At 55.6% G+C, this 18,451-nt stretch overlaps 1 protein-coding gene across 2 annotated transcripts in view; it reads left to right on the forward strand.

Annotated features, from left to right (window-relative positions):
* Positions 1-3,433: 3,433 nt before the first annotated feature.
* OTUD7B (OTU deubiquitinase 7B) overlaps positions 3,434-18,451 on the forward strand; it is a 34,491-nt gene continuing 19,473 nt past the window's right edge. For both annotated transcript variants that reach the window (XR_006167508.1, XM_042811231.1), the window contains exons 1-2: positions 3,434-3,468; positions 17,028-17,176. Coding sequence is in view for 1 of the 2 variants with exons in the window: in XM_042811231.1 (XP_042667165.1) it covers positions 17,104-17,176 (73 nt within the window). In the remaining variant the exon portion in view is untranslated. The remainder of the gene's footprint in view (positions 3,469-17,027; positions 17,177-18,451) is intronic.

Consider the following 18,451-nt stretch of genomic DNA (forward strand, 5'->3'; position numbering starts at 1 on the left):
ACCATCGTTTATCTGGCACCTGAGGAGCGACTTGTGCAGGAGCTGCGGTGACATTTCCAGCCAGGAAATTCTGAGAAAGCTTTCATCCAAACGGGAAAAGAAATAAAATGAAATAAAATCCATAAACGGACTCTGGAGGGCTGGAGGGCAGGGCAGCGCTGGCGTAGGTGGGTGAGACTCCACGCAGCTTTGAGCAGCTCGCATCACGCTGCTGGAAGAGCGGCGGCACCACAGCGAGCGGCAGAACAGAACCGTGCTGTCCTGCAAAGGGCCGCGGCGCCTGGCATCAGGGATGGCATCGTGCCGTTCCTGCCAGCCTGGCAGGGCAGAAGGTGAGCAAATTTGGAAGCTGCCCCGCCATCACCATTCATTTTGTGTTGTTACCCCGGCATGCAGACCTGCGTTCTGCTCAGGGTTGCTTTTGCACGCAGGGTGGGCGAAGAAGCAGCCATGCTGCGGGTTCACACCAGTTTCTCTCAGGGTTGTACAGAGTCAGAGCCCCCGAAACAGCACTGCTGTGCAGGTGACGCTGCAGTAATGTCACTTGAAGTCATCTGGCAAACTGCTGGAAAAGCATTTGTCGCCCTTCATCACTGTGCCCCACGCTGAGAGCGCTGCACTGATGAAATGGGATTGGATCCCAGTGGGATCGAGTCGTCTCGGCAGACTCACGCCTGCTGCCTGCACTCTCCTCCAAAAAGCACTTTCCTTGCTCTGCATTTTGCAGCCAGGCCCAATTCCCACCCAGGTGCCAGGATGTATTTTAAGGACCATCCTGCACTTCCAAGTTTAGCATCTGCTGACAGAAGGAGCCGTGATTGCTGGATGTCTGGCAGCATCCTGCTCCATGGAGACTCCGAATTGCAGTGACAGGGTCACAGCATTGGGTGAAATCGGGGTCGACATCTGGAAGCAGACGGTCGCATGTCTGGAAGAGCAGTACCAGGAAAAGCACTGAGGTGAATAGGCTCCATACAGGCGGTGGAACGGTGCGCAGTTGCTGGAGGACGTGGCATAGCAGCCTCTGGGCTCTGTGCTGCATTCCTGCAGGAGAGGAGCTGAGCTGCTCAGCTGCCTTTGCCTGCAGAAGTACTTGTTGCTTGACGCTCCTTACGCAGTGTGTGATTGCCAGAAGTCCTGGCCAGGAGCAGGGTGCATGGGGGTTTGGCAGTGGAGAAGAGCAAGAGAATCTTTACCCACCCATGTGAGAAAAGCATCAACAAACTGAGGAATGGGGAGACGGGGGGGGTCTGCGCAGACTGAGCTCACCGCTGACCTCAGTCCTGGAGGAGGACTTCGATGGGCGCCCTGCGAAACAAGGAAAGGGGAAAGCCTGGAGGAACCGCTTGTCAGCTGCTGGCAGAGCTCATCTCTTAAGCATGAGGGAGGCTGCCTGGGAGAAGGCACAAGGAAGGGTGTTAGTGGCAAACTGGGAGTCGATGGGCTCAGACAAGCTGGTGCAGCGGCACTCTGCAACCCCAGCATTTGAGCCTTTCCTTCAGGCCAGCTTCTCCTCGGGTCTTGGGCTGTTCAGCAGCGGCTGTAGCTGGGTCAGAAGCCCAAGGGGCCGGTGTCTCTGTGGCTGTACCCCTGCCTGGTTTTGGCTAGCGGGGCAGTGCCAGCATCGCTGATGAGAGCTGCGGAGGCCTCATTCCTCTCTTCTGTCAGTGGCACTTACAGAGGCAAATTCATTGACAAAGTCAGTTATCCCAGCTATGGAAACCGAAAAGTTTAAATTAGAACTGGCAGAAAAGAGGGAAGATTTCATTTTCATGTAACACTCTGCCTTGCTGGCCTGTCACCATAGCTGCAAGCAGCTGGAAAGAAACGGCACAGGAGGAGGATGACACAAAGCCTGCACACGCAGCAGGACTTTTTGCCACACATCGCTATTGATTGCATTGGGAAATGGGGGGCACTCAGAAAGATCTCTGCTTTGAACAAACACTGCAGTGAGGGGTGGTGGGGAAGGCTCCTGGGGGGCCGGGACTCCAGGGCACAGTGTGTTCTTTCTTTACTGGACTTTTCTGTGCCCGACACGATAAACAATCCTTTTGTGAGAGGCATAAACAACGCTAGGTTGCTGGTGGAGAACAAAGGCTGTGATTCAGTGCCGGATCAGCTGAATGCCGCACATGACGGGCCCCATGTGGGGGTTCGCCACCGACCTTCGCCAGTCCCTGAAGCCCATCCCCACCTCCACTGTGCTGCACCAGGAAAACGTGTATGGAGAGAGATGAACCGGAGCAGCAAAACTCCCACCTGGAGGCTCCTGCAGCAGGGCAGAACTGGAGCGCGCAAGTGGCACGAGTGCCACCAGCCCTTCTGATTGGGCTCTGTGAGGGCGCATCCTCCCAGCTCTGAACAGCAGCACCAGCGCACATTTTCAGCATGCTTTGCCTTTGGCCGCGAGCACCCACAGCACGGGGAATGTGAGGCACGTAGCAGCAGGGCTGTGCTGCCCACCACGCACCGTGCCCCGGCCCACTCAGCGCCCTGCTGTCCCCACACAAGACTGGGGCTGGGAAACTCAGCAGGGCCGTGTGCTGTGGGTTCTTCCGGCAGACACAGGAACCTCTGTGAGAACTGAATGGGAAAGAGTGGGAACTTCCTGCCAGTGTTGTATGTTCTTTATAGGGGTACAGGTCCCACACGAGCTCTATATAGGGGTACAGGTCCACACAGGATCCATATAGAGGTACAGGTCCCACACAGGCTCTGTATAGGAGTACAGGTCCCATACAGGTTCCCTATAGGGATACAGGTCCCATACAGGCTCCCTATAGGGGTACAGGCACACACAGGCTCCACATAGGGGTACAAGTCCCACACAGGCTCCATACAGGGTTACAGGTCCCACACAGGCTCCATATAGGGGTACAGGTCCCATATAGGCTCCATATAGGCGTACAGGTCCCTCACAGGCTCTACATACGGGTACAGGCCCACACAGGCTCCATATAGGGGTACAGGTCCCATATAGGCTCCATACAGGGGTACGGGTCCCATGCAGGGGATACAGGGCCCATGAGAAGAGTAGGGGGCGCACTCAGGCCACGCACAGACCCCACTCAAGTTTACAGGTCCTGCACAGAAACGCAGACCCCACGAAGGCCCCACACACGGTAAGGCCCGGTGCAGGGCCACAGCCCCACGCACACAGCAGGACTCCTCCACCACCCCATCCCATTCACCCCCCCCCCCATCAATCCCTGCGCAAGCGCCGTGCGGGCGGGGCGGGGCTGCGTCGCGCCGCCATTGGCCCGGCGCTGCCCCGCGGGGTGGCCGCGTGCGCCCCCGAAAGCGTTCCGGGCGGGAACGGGGGCGGCGCGGCGTTCCGGGCGGGCGGGCGGCGGCGGCGGCGGCGGCACCACGCTCCCCTCCCCTTTCCCCCGGTCCCCTCCCCTCCCGCCCCTCCGGGAGCGCGGCCTCGGCGGCGGCGGAGCAGCGCTACGGAGCCGCTCGCAGGTAAACCCTGGCGCCGCGCTCGGGAAAGTTTTCTTCGCGGCCGGGCCGGGCTCGGCGGAGCGGCTCTGCGCGGCCGCCGTTGGGTCGGGGGGCCGTGGGGATCCCCCTGCTCCCAACGATCCCGGGCCCCGCGGTGCGGCCCGGTGCGGTGGAGGGCCGTGGGGGGGGTCATCCCGGGCGGGGCCCGGCGCCGGAGCCGCTCCCCCCCCGGAGCCTTTAGCCACGATTCGGGCGTGAAGACCCAGCGCGCCGTCGCCGATCCCCGGCGGCTGGGGTCGGCCCCGCGGAGCCGGGACGGAGCGCCAGTGGGTGCGGGCGGTGCCGCGCCGTCCCGTAGAACGGCGCTCTGTTGCTTTCCGCCGCTCTCGGCCGCTCGGCCTCATCGCTCCCTGGAACCTGGAGACCCGCGCGGCTCCGCGGTTCCGCCGTTTCCTGCGGCCGCTGCCGGCGTTGAGCTCCGCCGTGGTCGAAGGACGGGAGAGTGGAAATAAATGGCCGTGGAACTCTCGGCTCCAGAGCTCGGGAGAAGAACCGCCTCCTGCCCGGTCACCGCAGGGCGCTGGTCGGCGAGGTTGAGTCCCGGCACCCGCAGGGATCCCGCGGTGATGGACGGGCGGTAACCGGGGGTGCCGTCAGCGTGGGCATGGATGGCACGGCGTGTCAACCTGGCACAGGGTGCGATTTTCAGCCTCGAATCGCAGGGCGGTTTGTGAATAACGGTGCTATCGTCAGCTTCGGGCGCAGAGCTGGAAAAGTCCAAACGTGGTGGCTGGAGTTGTTTGCGCCGGGTTGCTGACAGTGCTGGATTTCTTCTGTCCGAGCACAGTGTGAGTTCCCAGCTCTCAGCATGGCTGAGCTCGGTGCTGTTGGAGCTGCAGATTTGAGCTTGAGACGCCAGGCTTTGGGCGCCTGAAGCTGTGCTTTGGGCTCCAGGCACCAGGCTTTGGGCTCCACTCACCAGGCCTTGAGCTCCTGAAGCTTTGGGCTCCCAGCACTGGGTTTCCGACGTCCTGTGCCTCACGCAGTGTTTGGCCCCCGCTGACCTCGGGAGAGCAGCAAGCTGCAGTGTGAAATGCTGATAGCACAGCTGCTTGGGATTTCATGCTTCTTAAGGAAAAGCTGTTAAAGCCCAATGCCTCACAGCACTAATTGTAAAGGCAAACTTCACAGGATCATAGAATGGCCTGGGTTGAAAAGGACCTCAAAGATCATCTAGTTTCAACCCCCTGCCACAGGTAAAGGTTGCCAACCACCAGGCTGCCCAGAGCCACATCCAGCCTGGCCTTGGGGCAATAGTTGCGGCATGACAAAGCTGCTGTTCCAAAGGAGTGTGAGGACAGAGTTGAGGTGGTGATGTGAGACAGCGTGGTCTCAAGTTGTGCGTGGTGTGGGCCACCAGAAGTGATACTTAATGTGTTTACCTGCACTTTTTTTTTCCTGCTGAAAAAGGAAGCTGACAGTGGGAGCGTAGAGTGTAGGATGGGGCAGGAGAGCTGACGGCCTTTATTCTGCTGCATTTGGCAGCTGAGAAACTTCCTAAAGCTGCTGGTGCCATATCTGCTGCTGGATGTGGCGCAGTGACGGCGCGATGTGACGTTGCCCAGCATGGGCAGGGAGCGTCCCTCCAACGAGTGCCTCGGCTCTGACCGTGCTGCAGACTGCAAGCCCCTCTTTTCAAGCGACTGATACTGACGCAGAAAGGTTCACTGGAGAAGGAAGCAGCTGTGCCTGGTGTGCAGGGGTTCTGCCTGCCTGCAGCCCCTGGGAGCAAAGTGCTCGGCCCTGCGGAGCCTGGTTCTGGGCTGGAAATAGTCATGGCCTGATTTCAGCAGGTGCATTTGTCTCAGGCTGGGTTTCCACGTGTTTGTTTTAGGTACGTGCCTCATGTTTGGCTGCCACAGGAGGGGAGCTGTGACGGGTCATCCTGCAGCTCGTGGCAGTGTGGCCCTGCTGCCGGGGCTCACTGCGCTGCCGTGTGTTTGGTGCTGAGCAGCTCCGTGTTGAGGCGCTGCTGTGGGCTCTTGAAGTGTGAGCCCTTGCTTTGCTTTGAGGGCTGCTTGGAAATAGAAAGGCGGGGGTTGGAATTTAACCTGGAAAGTACAAACCCTCTTAAAAGAGGAATGGGTGCAGAGCAGAGCTGCGGAGGCAGAGGATCGGCTCTGCGTTGGAAGCTGACGTCCGCGTGGCTTTGAGGCTCCGTTCCCCTGCTGCACCTCTGTGTTCTGCAGCTCAAGCTTTAGAATCATTGGATGTTGAAATTAGTACAGCTGTATTTAGAGCAAAGGAAAGCAGGTGATTGTAACCCATGAAAATAGGGTAAAGCTCTCTCCTAAGAGAAGCTAAGCGCATGAAAACAGTTGTAACAGAGGTGTGTGAAGTGCAACTCTTGCTGAACTGCTGCATTCCTCGCGCTCTGAATTTCTTCAGCAACAGCATTTATTTCTTTTTTAAGAGAGCTTTTTCCCTCTGTTAGAGGCAGCGTGGTGTCCTGGAGCAGCACAGATTGTGCCACAGATCCGCAGTCCTGCGGGGGCTTCCAAGGCTCTGTCTTCAAGACCCAGGGAATCTGGGTTCAGGCGCGGCTGTGCCGAGCAGAAAGCGCAGTGCTGCACCCACCCCGACCTCAGTCTGCCCCTCACACCACCAGAACAAACATCTCTGTTAGTTTTGCCTTGCTTTCCATCTCGCTCTGTGCTTGGAGCACAGCCATGTGAGTAGCTTATTTTGCTGGTAGCTATTCTGATAAGGCTTAGCAGGTAAAGAGCAGGGCTTGGTCAGCGCAGGTTTGGGCTGCTTAAGCCACCAAAGTCCTGCCTGGCTTGCCTTGGGTTGCATCATGAGCTTTCCCATGGGCAAGGCTTGCACCCAGGCTGCAGAGGGACGGGGCAGAGCGAGGCAAGCGGCCTGCATCGTGCGCTGCGTCAGAGCCGAGTGCTGCTCCGTGCAGCGTGGGGCAGGTTTTTGTTTAAGAGCTCCCAAAGTTCAGACCTGGCTTTGCTGCCTTGCTGCAGCCGTGGGGAACTTCTGCAGGAGCTTTGTAAAGCAGGGCAGGAACGGGGGGGTGATTCCTCCCTGGCAGCAGAGCAGCGGGTGCCTGGGTCTGGGCTTTGAGTTCTTTACCAGCATCGCTGGGTCTGCAGTGCATTTTGTAGTGTCATCCAGTCGTGTTTATGAGCAAAAGCTTGAGATGGCTTTGGTGGATGTCTCAGATGTGCGGTGATGGCTTTGTTTCACATGCGTTGCTTTAAAAGAAGACGAGCCCTTCCAACCCCTGTGATTCTGTGAATTAGCACTCAGCTTGCTGGTTTTCACCCAGAGGAACCAAAGCACTTTGGAGGAGAAAATTGAAGCCCCTTAAAGTTGACATCTTGAATCCCACGGTCCATCTTCCCTGCGCTGCGGGTTGAATCCATTTCCAGCGGAGCGTTTATTTGGTTAAGCGTGTTGGATTTTTTTATTTTTATTTTCCCCACTATGTTCTGAAACAGACAAGTGACGAAGCAGACGTGTGCTTAATTATTTTCCCTCCTTCCCTTCTTATTTCTTCCGTGGTCTCTTTTAATTTGCCTGAGCTGCTCGGGGCAGGGAGCGGTGACGCAGTCCCTGCATCTGCCATGGAGGAGCAGGGCGCATCCCCTCCCCGCTCAGCCTTTGGGAGCCGCACCGAAACTCCTCGCAAACCAGGACCGCTGTTGCATCCTGAGTGCAGAACGCAGGGAGCTGCGGGCTGCTTTGCTTCCATGCCTTTTCTCTGACGTTTGTGTTGTTTTACGTCAGCTTTCGGCGGTAAATGTTTTACCTTTGGTGCTTTTGGAGGCACTGCAGACTTTGTCTTAGTGCTGGAAGCACTGATGTGTGTGCCGGGTCCGTGTGCTCCCTGGGATGTCAGCCTGGGAGCGCAGGGAAAGCGAGCAGATGGGCGTCTGTCCCTTCAGCCCTCGCGCAGATGATCAGATCCCTTTATTTTCCTCGCTGCCTGTCACAGCCTGGCTTTGGAAGGGTTCAGGTAGAGGCAGGTCGCGTTTTCGCACGTGTTGTTTCCCTGCCTGGAAGAGCAAAGGTCTGAGCCGGCGGTAGGTGCAGCCGTGCTGGCTGTGGTTTGGGAAGCATGGCTTTCACTCTCTGTTTTTATGGGTGTGGTGGCTGAGCGAGAAGTGCTGTTTGTGGATGGAGCTTATTATAGTTCCAAGCCGTGTGTGACTCACGGCGCAATCGCACCATCGCATCGCTGCCCTGGAAGCAGGGCTCTGCTCGGGCCCTGCGTGCGTCGGGCAGAGCGCAGCGCTGCCTTGCCGAGAAGCAAGGAGAAGCAGAGGAGCTACAGGTGAAGTGCTGAAGTCCCGAGTGTCGTGCGGAGCGCCTTGCGCGAGGCTTTGGCTGGTGCTGCCCCCTGCTTTGAAACAGCAGGCTACACAAAGCCATCGTGTGGATCTGCTGCTGCTTCCCAAAGGCCTCAGTGTGGTTCTGCTCCGCTCAGCCCCCCTTTCTCTCTGGTGCTCTGGAGCGCACAGCGCCTCGAAGGCTTCCTGCTGTCCGCGTGCAGCAGCGCATCGTGATGTCAGCGCGCCCCAACCTTAAGGAAGCGGAATTCAGAAACGAGGCTGGGGAGCACCCACCCAACCCCCATTCGGTTTAAAATCAAAATATGTGCGCTGCAAAGGGAGCGCTCAAATGCACTTGTTGCTGACAGTCATCTTCGCTTGCTGCTGTCTTTTGTGATGTTGATTTAAAAGTTTAAAAGCGAGAGGCAAAGTGAAGTGCATTTGCTTTTGACGCAAAAGGAAACATTTTCCTTGGGCTGGAACTGTGAAGTTTTCCTAATATAGTTTTGGTTGCCGTGCCCTGCCTCAACGGGCAGGAAATGCTCCAGTCCCGATGGAAGACACCTGGCTCTTGCTTTGCTTTGAGTTTGTCCCCACGCGTTGGGCACCTCCGAGTGCCTGGTGTGGTGCTGGAGCTCTGGGTTCGGTTCTGTGCACTGCTGGGCTGTGGGTTTGTCGGCGTGCCAGCCCGTCTCTGGCACTGCTGCATTTCATTTCTTTTTTATTCAGTTTGCTTTTGTGCTGGAAGTGAAGATTTCGTGCCACGCTGCCGGTCTGGATAGGGTTGGCCTTCAGAAAGCTGATTGCATAGGCGAGCTGAATTAGGAAGGCCCCCAAATGCTTGTGGTTCAGAAGGTTTTAGCTGCATGCCGTTGTGAGTTTGTTCCTCTCGTGTTTGCACATAACTGATAAGGCAGCTGGCACGCGCTGACCGGCGCGATTCGGTGCCAAGCAGAGCCATGGGAACGGCTCCTGCAAGCAGAGCGGGCTGCGTCACGGCGAGGTGACGAGGAGAATTAATCTGTGCTCGGGCTGCGGGCGTGAAGTCTGAGTTTGTTTGCAAGAAGAAAAAAGAAGAAGGAGAGATTTTCTCACGCAGGAGTCATCTCTGACATGAGCTAACGCCAAGGCTGCTGCCTTCCTAGCAGAGGACCACGCTGTGAAGTACGACGGCGTGTTCAGGCACGGCAGCAGAACAGGGGAGATGTTTCCAGCAGCAGGGAGCTCAGCCGTCCTTTCTGAGCAGGGCAGCAAAAAGCAGTGAATCAGGCTGAAACCGTTTGGTGCAGCACCTCCGGGTTGGATGCCGGCGCTCGGAGCTCCGTCCCAAAATGCCCACGTGCAGCAGGAGGGTGCTGCCGGCTCGCTGACCCTTCCTCTTCTCTTGTTTTTGAGCAACACTCGGTGCCTTTTACTTCTTAGAAGCATCTCAGATGAGGGGCTGACGTATCAGGAACCTTTTAGCATTGTTTGGAGTCTACGTTACTGAAGCCGAATACAAGAACTGCGTTACAACTTGGGTTGTTTGTTGATGTAAATCTTCAATTAAAAAAAAAAAACACAAACCCCAAATAGTTGAAATTGGGTTAATATGCTTCTAAAAGATGCTCTTCAGAAATGTTTGACTAATCCTGTCGTGTTTAAACCCAGGCCCCTTCAGGAGCTCATGTGCACAGAGGAGCTTGGTGCCGCTGCTGCTCACCCTGCGTGCGTTGCTTGCAGCTCTGGGCAGCAGCTCAGCCCGCGGCTGCTTTGCTCCAGTGCCAGAGGTCCCCATTTCTGTCTTCCTGGGAAGCAGCTGCTGTGAGCGCTGCTCCCCTGCTTCAGGCAAGGTCAATGGTGGCTGTTTAATCGGGGTTCGGTGAGCAGCCTGAGCTCTGATCCCTGTGGGTGAGGGGGTGCTCAGCCCCGAGCAGAGGACGGTGGCTTCTGGCAGCATGGGGAGCAGTGACAGCCACCAGCGACCAATGGTTCGGAGGGGCTCCAGACACACCTCACTGATGCACTGGGTTTATTGCCTCATAAACCCCTGCCTTGTTTCACCAATGCAAGGAGAAATTACTGCAGACAGTGCTGAACGTGCGCGTTTCAACCCGAGGTGATGCGGCTGTGAGTGGCTTTTTGTAAGCTGTGACAGCAGGAGCCAGAGAGGCTCGTGGAGTGGTGGGCAGCCGTCGCAGCACGGCGTCGTCAGGCTGTTCTTGGATTGAAGCAGTGTGCTCTTTTGCAGGTGAATACGTGAAATCCCAACCAGAATCTTTCCTCTGAGCACGAGGTGGATGCGCTGTGGCTGTTTCTTGGGTTTCTTCCCCCTGAGGTGCCCAGGCTCCCATGTGCTGGCAGTGGGGCCGTGGATTCCATCCATAGGTGACTGAGCACTGCTGAGACGCAGGCTGTGAGTGCTCCCCTGCCTCGTAACAGCGAGCCTTCGTTAAGCTGTTTATGGCTTTTGATAAGCATTAGCTAAGCGGTGTGACATTTCTGTCCATGGGAGACATGTTGGAAGCTGGAGATCCCCTGTGTTAAGTGTGACCTCGTGCCAGGCTGCTGCAAAAATATGTGAAATCCTTGGCTGTGCCGACGTTGTCCTGTGCCCACATTTGTGCCCAGCAGCAGTGCGGGATGGTGGTGCTGTAGGAGCATCATCCTCAAAACCAATGAGCCTTTAGGACAGCTTCCCTCCAAGTGAAGGATTCAGGCACACTCTGGGGCATCGCTGGTCTGTCTTTGGATGCTGTCATCTCAGAGAGCTGCAGCACCTCTCCTATGAGGAAAGGTTGAGAGAACTGGGCTTGTTTAGCTTGAAGAGAAGGCTGTGGGGAGACCTCATGGTGACCATCCAGTACTTGAAGGGAGCGGATGAACAGGAGGGGGAACGGCTGTGTGTGAGGGTGGATGGTGATGGGACAAGGGGGAATGGTGTTAAACTGAGCCAGGGGAGGCTGAGGTTGGATGTAGGAGGAAGTTTTTCACACAGGTGGTGAGGCACTGCTACAGGCTGCCCAAAGAGGCTGTGGATGCCCCAGCCCTGCAGGCATCCAAGGCTGTGGATCTGGGCAGCCTGGGCTGCTGGTTGGAGACCTGCACACAGCAGGGGTTGGAACTGATGCTCGCTGTGCTCCTTTTCAACCCAGGCCATTCTCTGAGTCAATGATTCTTTTGTGGCAGAAGTTCAGTATTTCTGGTTCCATCTCTAGGTGCTGTGCTGGAGGTGGGAGCAGCAACCTGAGCAGGTTGGCTGGAGTTCCTCTTGCAAATGTGCCGTTCCTAAAGAAAAAGGAGGATGGGAAGCTCAGGGAACGTGTGCCACGTGGGGTCCGTGTGAGCTGCCCAGAGCTGTTAGCTGAGTTCTTATCTTTATGGCCTTTGGAGGGAGACGGGGAGGTATGAATGGAGCGCGAAGGCTACGGGCGTTTGGAATGGGGGAGAGGTTGGCTGTCTGAAGCACTGATTGCAGTTTTATCTGGCAAATTCTGGAGAGAGCTGCGTAACCCTGAGGTCTGAGAGTTGCCAGCAATCGCTTTGGACGTAGGTTTTTAAATTAGGAAGCACGAGGAGCGCACGGCCCGGTGCCCCTCTGGTTTCACGTAGCTCAGGGCTTCCATCACGGCACAAGAGGCGTTGAACTTGAGGAATTCGGAGCAGACGAGGACATTGTGGTCCTTAAAATGAGGAGTCGCACCCAGCTTCAAGAGGAGATCAGCTGTATGGGGCTCTGTCTGCATGTGCCTCACCGATGGCTCCTGCTGAGCTGCCGGAGCTGCTGCTGATGCAGGGGTGAGGTTTGGTTTCTTCTGGAGCTTTTTGGACCTTTCTGCCTTGTGGGACTCAGCCTTCTGCTTGTCCTTAAACATCAGCTTTGTTGTGTGAGGCTTTGCTTTGGCCCTGTGCGTGCTCCCCTGCGGTTTCCTTCCCCAGAACCGGGGCTGGAGTCACTTGTTTGTCAGCGAAGGCAGGGGGCATCCCAGCAGAGCGCTTTGGGCTTGTGATGTGGAATAGTGATGGAAGAGCCATAAAAGCATGACGACAGTGTGTGATCAGGGGTGGCTGAGATGAAAGCCCTCAGTGGATTTAGTGCTGGTGGAGGGCAGCTTCTTAGCGGGCTTGTGAGGTGAATAATCCTCATGTCGGGTGTTGCATCCAAGTGCTCGGCCTCCACCAGCTCAGAGGTTTGCAGTGTGATTTGTGGAGATGGAAGCATGGAAGACAAAATGTAAAGGAAATTGAGCGTGAAGGAAAAGTGAAGGTAGCTCTGCAGCCTGCTGGATAGGAGCCTGTTTGCATAGCTGGGGAATGGTGTCAGGGCGCAGAGAAACAATGCTTTCAAATAAAAAACCGACACAGACTTCAGCAGCGAATTCATAACTTTTAGGTTGGCATCGCTGTGTTTGGGCACAGAATCCTGGGGGGCAGCTGGGGTCTGTGTCAGACGTGAGAGCAGCAGTGACAGTGACCCCTTGTCTCTGGTGCTCTAATACCCGTGATCTTATCGTTAAAGGATAAGGAGATGACAGCATCGCAGAACGCCTCCAGGGGGGAGCGAGCTGGAAAGCAGCAGCAAAGCCACCCAGCAGAGGCAGTTGAGATAGCAGCTAGGAACCTGAGACAGAAGGTGGAAGAGTTCTGAAGTCAGCTGGGTTAGTCCCAAGCTGCAAGCAAGCGTTTCCATAGTTCAAGGTAGAGCTGAATGCGAGGAGAGGAAATAAAAATGCTGCATCCTTGTGCCTCCTGCCTGTGTGCAGGGGTTGCCCTGTTTCACAGTGCAGCTTCTGCCCATGAAGTGGGGCTGTCGGTGGGCGCACACCCTGCTGCCCTGCCCGGATGGCTGCTGTGTGATCGTGTGCTGCTGCTCTGCTCCGCCTGCTCCCAGCAGCTCTGGGAGGTTTGACTGCCTGTGCGCAGTAGCAGCGTGCAATTGTCGGCCGCACAGCAGCGCTCTTCTTCAAACATCAATCTTTTCCCAGATTTCATTGTGAATGAGGCGCTTTTCTTTCCCAGTCATCTGTTCTAGTCCTTCATGCGGATGTTCCAGGAAGGATACGAAGCCTCATTGGTGTGAGGCCAGCCCTGAATGCGGGTCCTACCTATCTGGTAGGCCAGTCCTATCTGCGGGGTCCGCAGAGCCTTTGCGTCCCCATCTCAGGGGGTGCTGCTACCAGCGGCCGTTTTGCAGAGCAGTGCAGTTCCGTGAGGCTCCGAGAGGCTCAGTGAGGTGAGGGTGACTCTTAGCTGGCGAGCCAGGTGCTGTTTTTTTCTTGGATAGATGGTTGTAAACGTGAATATCTGCCACTTCCCAGTGTGCTGCCAAGGTACCGCAGGCACGGAGCCTGTGGGCTGTGTGCAATAGGCCAGGGCTCTGCTCCTGGAAAGCTGTTTACAAAGCAATCACCCCAAGGTGCCTGCGTGACTGGCAGCTGTGATTGCTTTATCCCAGCTCTGATCCTGCCCTGTTTGGGCTGCACGGTGATGTCAGTGCCAAAAGCAGTGAGAAAGTTTCCTGCTTGTAGCCAAAAAGTGATTTGAAGGAGATGATAGGGCCTTATCACAGCAGGAGGATTGTTGGGAAGTGCTCCTGCCTGGTATTTAAACTGGATGACTGTTTTGAAATTACAAAAAAACCCACATTTTAATTTGGAGTCCATAGCAAAGCCTCGCTGCGCCCGGTCCGTGCCAGCCAGCCGTCAGCTCTCTGAGCACGGGGCTCCACGCTTTCTCCCCTCAGATAAAGATTTGTATTGGTTTGAAGAGCTTGGAGATGCATGCTCTCCACTCCTTGTTGTTGTTGTTGTTTTTTAGCACGTCTGTAAATGCAATGAAGGAAAACACGCCAGCTTTCCTAAATCTTATACTAGTGGCTCTCTGCTCTGCAGCCCAGTGATGAAATTAAGTGAGGAAAAGCTGTTTGGGATGGGTGAGATCAGGCAATGCCTCAGGAAAGCGCAGAGGTGAGGGGCTGTAAGCTGGGAGGAAAACAGTGAATTTGGTGACGGTGGTTTCTTCCCACGTACGCTTTGTCAGCATTTCTGAGCTCAGAGACCTTATTCCGTTCCTGAAAGGGGTGAGGAGGGGACCTCAGAGGGGTGCAGACCCCTCCCCTGGCCACACATCAAACCCCTTCCCCACCTGCCGCAGGGCAGCGCCTGCCACATTCCTCCCTTCCCTCCTGCAGTGCGCAGGGAATCGTTCTGATTTGAGTCTGTGCAAATGAAGGCAATTTGGTTTTGGTCTTCACCAGCGGAAATGGGGAAATTTGGAAGCTCTGCTACAGGAGCGCTGCGGATGGCGGTGGGCGATGGGGTGCTCCGAGTTCAGCTCTTGCTTTGCACGTAATGTTCAGCAGTGAGAACCTGGGGTGCACACAGCAGTGCTTTTGGTGGCGTTTTTGTCTGGAATGGTTTAAAATGTATTTTGAAAATAGCGTTCCCTTGACACGTGCTGATTACAGGGTATTTGAGGGATAGCTTAAAGAAATGAGCTCTTAACGCCCTGCCGCGTGGTTTTCTGCCCTGTTTCGAACCTGTAACAAAGCTGTGTGTTAAAACTATGATAAACAGCCTGCAGATGGACCTCAAGACACTGAAAGAGGTGGAGTGTGCCTTGGGTGGGGGATTCCAGTCCCTCCAGCTCCAGCACTGTTTGTATTTCCCGTATTGGATTGGAGGGTTTTCCTTGCTCCTTCCTTTGCTCGAGCCAGGATGGGCTGCGTGCTGCTCGTGTTGGCTGGAGCGGCTCCTCAGCCGTGCCTTCACCCACCTTTGGGGAGTTTGCCCGTGTCCAGATGTGGCTCTGATGGGGAAATGAGTGATTTCCAAAACGTTTGTGCCGTTCTGGTTGGGTGCCAGAGGAAAAGCGGGGCCTGGGGGGCCGGGGGGACGTCTGTGTGCTGGGGGTGCGTTGGGCCAGAGGAGAGCTGGGGTTGTGAGGGGAGATTAAAGCATGGATGGCTTTAATTTGTGTAATTCCCACCTGTGTCCTGCAAAGGTCTGTCAGCGTGGCAGAGATCATACAGAAAAGCTCACTTAGGGATTCTGTGCAGCACTGGAAGCTGCCTATTTTAACAGGGTCATAAATGCCTCTCTGTGTTCTCCTGGGGGATTTTGGTGTGCTGACACCTGAAACACTTTGGTTTTTGTGGGGCAGCGTTGTGTGGTTCTGTAACGCTTGTGGTTGCAGATCTCTTTGGGTTTCATTTCCTACCTGGTGCAGTGGGAAGGATGAGCGCAGAGAATTTCCCATCCTTATAGCAGGCTTTGAAGCTGCAGGAAGAGGAAGAGGAGGAAAAGCAGGCGGCACGCAGCGCTGCGCTCCCTGTGCAGCCACGTCTCCGCAGGGCTGCTCCTGCCCAGGGCCAGGGCGCTGCCAAAAGCTTGCAGAAGGGAGGCAACTGGCTGTAAAGAAAGCAATCCATAAGAGCACAGGGGGAGAGGGCGCTTCTCTGGATGAACCCTCGCAGCAAATCTCCGGCAGTTCATTGCCGTGTCGCTGGACCTGCAGTTTTCCATCTGCGTTTTGCTTTGCGCTGTCGAGATGCTGACATATTTGTGCGTGAGGGAGTTTGCTAAGGAGCTGCAAATGCCACGAGTCAGCAGGCGTGGGCTGTGCCGCTGCTCTTTTCTTCTGCCTTCCGAAAGGCCTCTTGCTTTTAAGTGCTGAACCCACCAGAAGGAAGTTCCCTTCTGCTCCGGTGATGCTGGGTTTTCACTGAGAAGCCCCACTCGCTGCTGCCGTCGTCTCCCCAGCGTTTGGGGGCTCCTCCATCGTTGGTACAGCAAAGCTCCGTGTCAGAATGCACTTGGCTTCAGGATCGCCTTCGGGTGCCAATAGCCCCGAGATTGCCCTGCTGTTAAATAGCATGCAGTAGCTTTTCTGTGTGTGTGCAGTTAATAAGAATATGATTAGAGAGCGTGGAAGATAATAAGGATGGCATTTAACCAACAAAGCCAGGAAATTCCAGACTGCAGCTCGCGTGTTTCGCTTGTTGTGCCTGGGGTTTTGTTTTTGAGGGTGTTTTGCCCACCTTTAGGGGTACTCCAGGAAAGAGTTGTTCCTAAGGCGCTGGGGAAGCAGATCAGATCGATTCCCTGTAACGCTGAGGTTTCCTCTCCTCTCCATGCGGTGACAGCTCTGTCCACCCACCTTACACACTTTTTCCCCTCTTATTCACCTGCCAATTTTCAGCTTAGGAGTTTTCCAGCAGGTTGTGTTAGCTGAGAATTGGTGTTTTTTCTTTTTCTTTTATAACCTTTTAACTGCAAAAGTGCCACAGAGCCTTTGCTGGGTCCAAGCTGCTGTGGAGCTGCTCTCTGTTTCTGCCCTGAGGAATGCAGTAAATCAGGATTTGAATGCACAGCAAGAGCACACACCTACGTGTGGCTTTCTGAATCTTCAGCCCTGTTAAAAGGGAAGGTTTGCATAAAGCATCTTTGCACTGGTCAGTTTTGTTCCCTTCTGGGAAGACCGGCTGTTGGAGGGGTTTGGTGTGTTGGCTTTGGAGACTTTTACGAAGACTTGGGTGATTGTTAGGGGCAGGGCGATCTCTCAGGGAACACAGCGGGGCTGCCAAGCTGGTTTGCATTTCCCTCAAACTGAATCACACCATTGCTGCCTTTGCAAGGTGGAGCTGAAGGGCTCTTCAGGCTGCACAGAGTGAACAAGGCTTTAGCAGAGGGCATCGGTGCTGGTTAAAGTCAAGTGTAGAGAGCTTCCTCTTCCTGGAGAGCTGCAGTGGTGCCGTTCTGTTCCTTTGAAAGGAGTTTACTTTATTTGCCTGAAAAGGCTTTTTGTTTCGTTTTGCATGGGCAACTTCTCCTAATTACAGCGTTTTGCTCCGGGAAGGGCTGCAGCGCTCTGTGCAGGTGGGCAAGAGAGGAGCTTTCTGTTTTCTGCTCCCAAAGAGACTCATTTCTTCTCCTAGCTCTTTGCCTGTGATTTTGCAACGAGGAGCTGCCCTGAGATGCTTTGAGATGAGAATTTTCTCCCCGAAGCCGCTGAGCCTTTGGCACACCTGGACCCGCAGCATCGCTCCGGCTGGCAGTGGGGGCAGCGCAGCTCCTGGCTTTTCTCGCAGTTATTGATCCATTAAGCAGCAGGCCTGGAGCGCAATCAGCTGCGTGCCGAAGGCTTTCCCCCCTCAGGGGCGCCTGCCATCGGATAGTTCCCAGCCAGCCCCGAGCTCTGCAGGCCAATTATTTTATCGTCTGTAATGCGAGCCACGCGTGCTGTTGGTCTCATTTCCAGATTGAGGCCGAGGTGCTGATCCGGGCGCTGCCGACCCCAGCTGCCAGGAGGAATCCATGAGCAGACAACCTTGGATATGGACATCGTCCTGTCGGATTTTGTTCGCTCGACAGGGGCAGAGCCAGGACTGGCCAGAGACCTGCTGGAAGGTACGTACGGCCGGGGACGGGGCTGGGAGGAGGCTGCTGTGGTCTGAGCATGGAAAGGGCTTGCGAGAAGGGTGAGGAGGACCTGCGAGGATGGAAGTTGGTGTCCAGCTGGTGTCATCAGCAGCGGTGCTGGTGAAATTCTGCCCTGGTTTCTTGTTACACGGCCATCAGGTAATGAATTTCAAGTGTTTGGAAGGAGAACGCGTTGAACAGGAGCGCAGCTCTGCTTCATTCAGCTTCTGCTCCCGCGTGTTGTTCGCTGCCAGCAGTGTAGTAAAACTTTGGGGTTTTTCTTGTCAGCAGTGCTATCGCTGCTAGCGAGCGCTCTGAAGGCCGCCTGTGTTTCCAAAGGGGGTAATTATACAGGCAGAGCTGCGCTTTTACTGGTATATCTTGTTCTGCTTGTGAAGGTGGTGTGATTATACCAGTATAAATTGCTGTTTTGCTGGTATCTGGCCATCCGTGCTGCGTGCTGCTGAGCCGCTCACCTCTCCTGGCAGCGGCCCCTGCAGCTGGCTCTGCACAGAAGTGCACCCAGGGCTCATCATGGGGCACTTGCTGTCAGCAGGCCCAGTCTGTCGGGTGCCAGGAGGCACTGAGCGCTCAGGAACGGAAGCCTCGAAATGCTGCATCATCTGCATGCAGCCTCGACGCGCCGTGCTGGCGGCTCTCCAGCGCTCTGCCTGCTCAAAAGTGTGTTTGTTTGCCCTAAAGCGTAGCACAATATTGACATTTTTCTCAAAAACTGCTGAAGATGGGCGACTCGCTCCTTAATGACCGTGTTTAGTTTCAAGGCTGTAGATAATTGGTTTTTCACCTTCTGCTTGTAGCTATGGGCAGAGGCAAGGAGAGGCCGCCAGGTCTGAATTTTTGGGCTGTAAGCTTTCTTGCAAGCAGTGCCTTTGGGTTTGTGTTGGCACGAGGACGGTGACTAAATGTTGGCCTGTGCGAAATGCTGGAGGACAGAAACGCTGCATGTGAAGCAGAGGAAGCTGCACTTGGCAGTTGGTCCATACTTAACCGAAATGCAATTATATGATTCAAGACCGTGCTTGCTGCGATACTGGAGCTGTATCATCACCCTCTTAACCTTGGTAATGGTGCGAGTTTGGCTTTGCTTCAGACAGAGCCTTGGTTCCTCCTTCTTCCAGAGGCTCAAGTGAGGCACGGCTGTGAGATGGGGGAGGCGCTGAGGGCAGGGCGTGTGGGGGGCGGCTCGTGGCCTGCGGCCCCCTCCATCGTGGCGGCCTGCAGCCCCCTCCATCGTGGCGGCCT

The sequence above is a fragment of the Centrocercus urophasianus genome, unplaced genomic scaffold (assembly GCF_019232065.1).
Source record: "Centrocercus urophasianus isolate 14NV4802_14NV808 unplaced genomic scaffold, USGS_Curo_1.0 seq_1228, whole genome shotgun sequence".
In the NCBI taxonomy this organism is placed as follows: Eukaryota; Metazoa; Chordata; class Aves; order Galliformes; family Phasianidae; genus Centrocercus; species Centrocercus urophasianus.